This window comes from Zophobas morio, unplaced genomic scaffold (assembly GCF_036711695.1).
Source record: "Zophobas morio isolate AGI-343-1 ecotype UQ-CSIRO unplaced genomic scaffold, CSIRO_AGI_Zmor_V1 ptg000006l, whole genome shotgun sequence".
Classification (NCBI taxonomy): Eukaryota; Metazoa; Arthropoda; class Insecta; order Coleoptera; family Tenebrionidae; genus Zophobas; species Zophobas morio.
This window is the reverse complement of record NW_026972111.1, coordinates 11125684-11126445: the sequence shown is the minus strand read 5'-3', so window position 1 is coordinate 11126445 and position 762 is coordinate 11125684. Positions and strand designations below refer to the sequence as shown.

At 37.5% G+C, this 762-nt stretch overlaps 1 protein-coding gene across 1 annotated transcript; it reads left to right on the top strand.

Annotated features, from left to right (window-relative positions):
- On the top strand, nucleotides 1–707 carry LOC135123102 (lysozyme-like). The gene is made up of 3 exons (XM_064047617.1): nucleotides 1–112; nucleotides 180–439; nucleotides 492–707. The coding sequence occupies exons 1-3, from the start codon at nucleotides 61–63 to the stop codon at nucleotides 633–635; spliced, it is 456 nt and encodes a 151-aa protein (XP_063903687.1). The 5' UTR covers nucleotides 1–60; the 3' UTR covers nucleotides 636–707.
- Nucleotides 708–762: the final 55 nt, after the last annotated feature.

The window sequence follows — 762 nt, the reverse complement described above, 5'->3', positions numbered from 1 at the left end:
ACTTAATTGCATACAGAATAACACTGCAGTACAGAAACTAAACAAGTGAAGACCATCATTATGACAACACTCGGTAGTGTATTCTTACCTATCTTCATTTTTTGCTTCACCGGTAAGCACTTTGATATTACTTGTAGTAACCTTAAGGTGAACAGTTTTGAATAATTTTATTTTTGTAGTAACTGCCCAGCAGAATCTGCCCGTAAATCAGCAATGCCTAGGCTGCATTTGCGAAGCAATGTCGGGCTGCGAAGTCAATACTAATTGTGAAGGGGAGGGCTGTGGTCCTTTTAGAATAACGTGGGCATACTGGGCCGATTCTGGCAAACCCACTCTCAAAAATGAGTCGATTCAAAGTAATACCGCTTATGCTAATTGTGCGCGTGACCTTTACTGTTCATCTCTGTCAGTACAAGGATACATGAGCAAATTTCAACAGGTAAAATTTAAAACTAGTGTTAGAAAATCTTGTAATTGTATTATTTTGACAGGACTGTACTGGAGACCGTAAAATCGACTGCGACGACTTTGCTGTCATTCACATGTTTGGTGGTTATGGCTGCAGAAATCGTGTACTCACAGGAGTCCATCTACAGCGGTACCAAGAGTGTAAAAACATAGTTGGAAAAATTTAATGAAAGTTAATGATTTGTTAATTATTATAATCCTTTATATGCTTACGTAGCTAATAGATGGTTAATAGTCAACTGCTTTCATTTTCAGAGAGCAATTCACTCTACAACGAAATAATGTATTATCGTA

Coding starts and splice junctions, on each gene's coding strand:
- LOC135123102 (XM_064047617.1), top strand. CDS start 61: ATGACAACACTCGGTAGTGTATTCTTACCTATCTTCATTTTTTGCTTC. Junction 113..179: donor CTTCATTTTTTGCTTCACCG/GTAAGCACTTTG, acceptor TTATTTTTGTAG/TAACTGCCCAGCAGAATCTG. Junction 440..491: donor ACATGAGCAAATTTCAACAG/GTAAAATTTAAA, acceptor TTATTTTGACAG/GACTGTACTGGAGACCGTAA.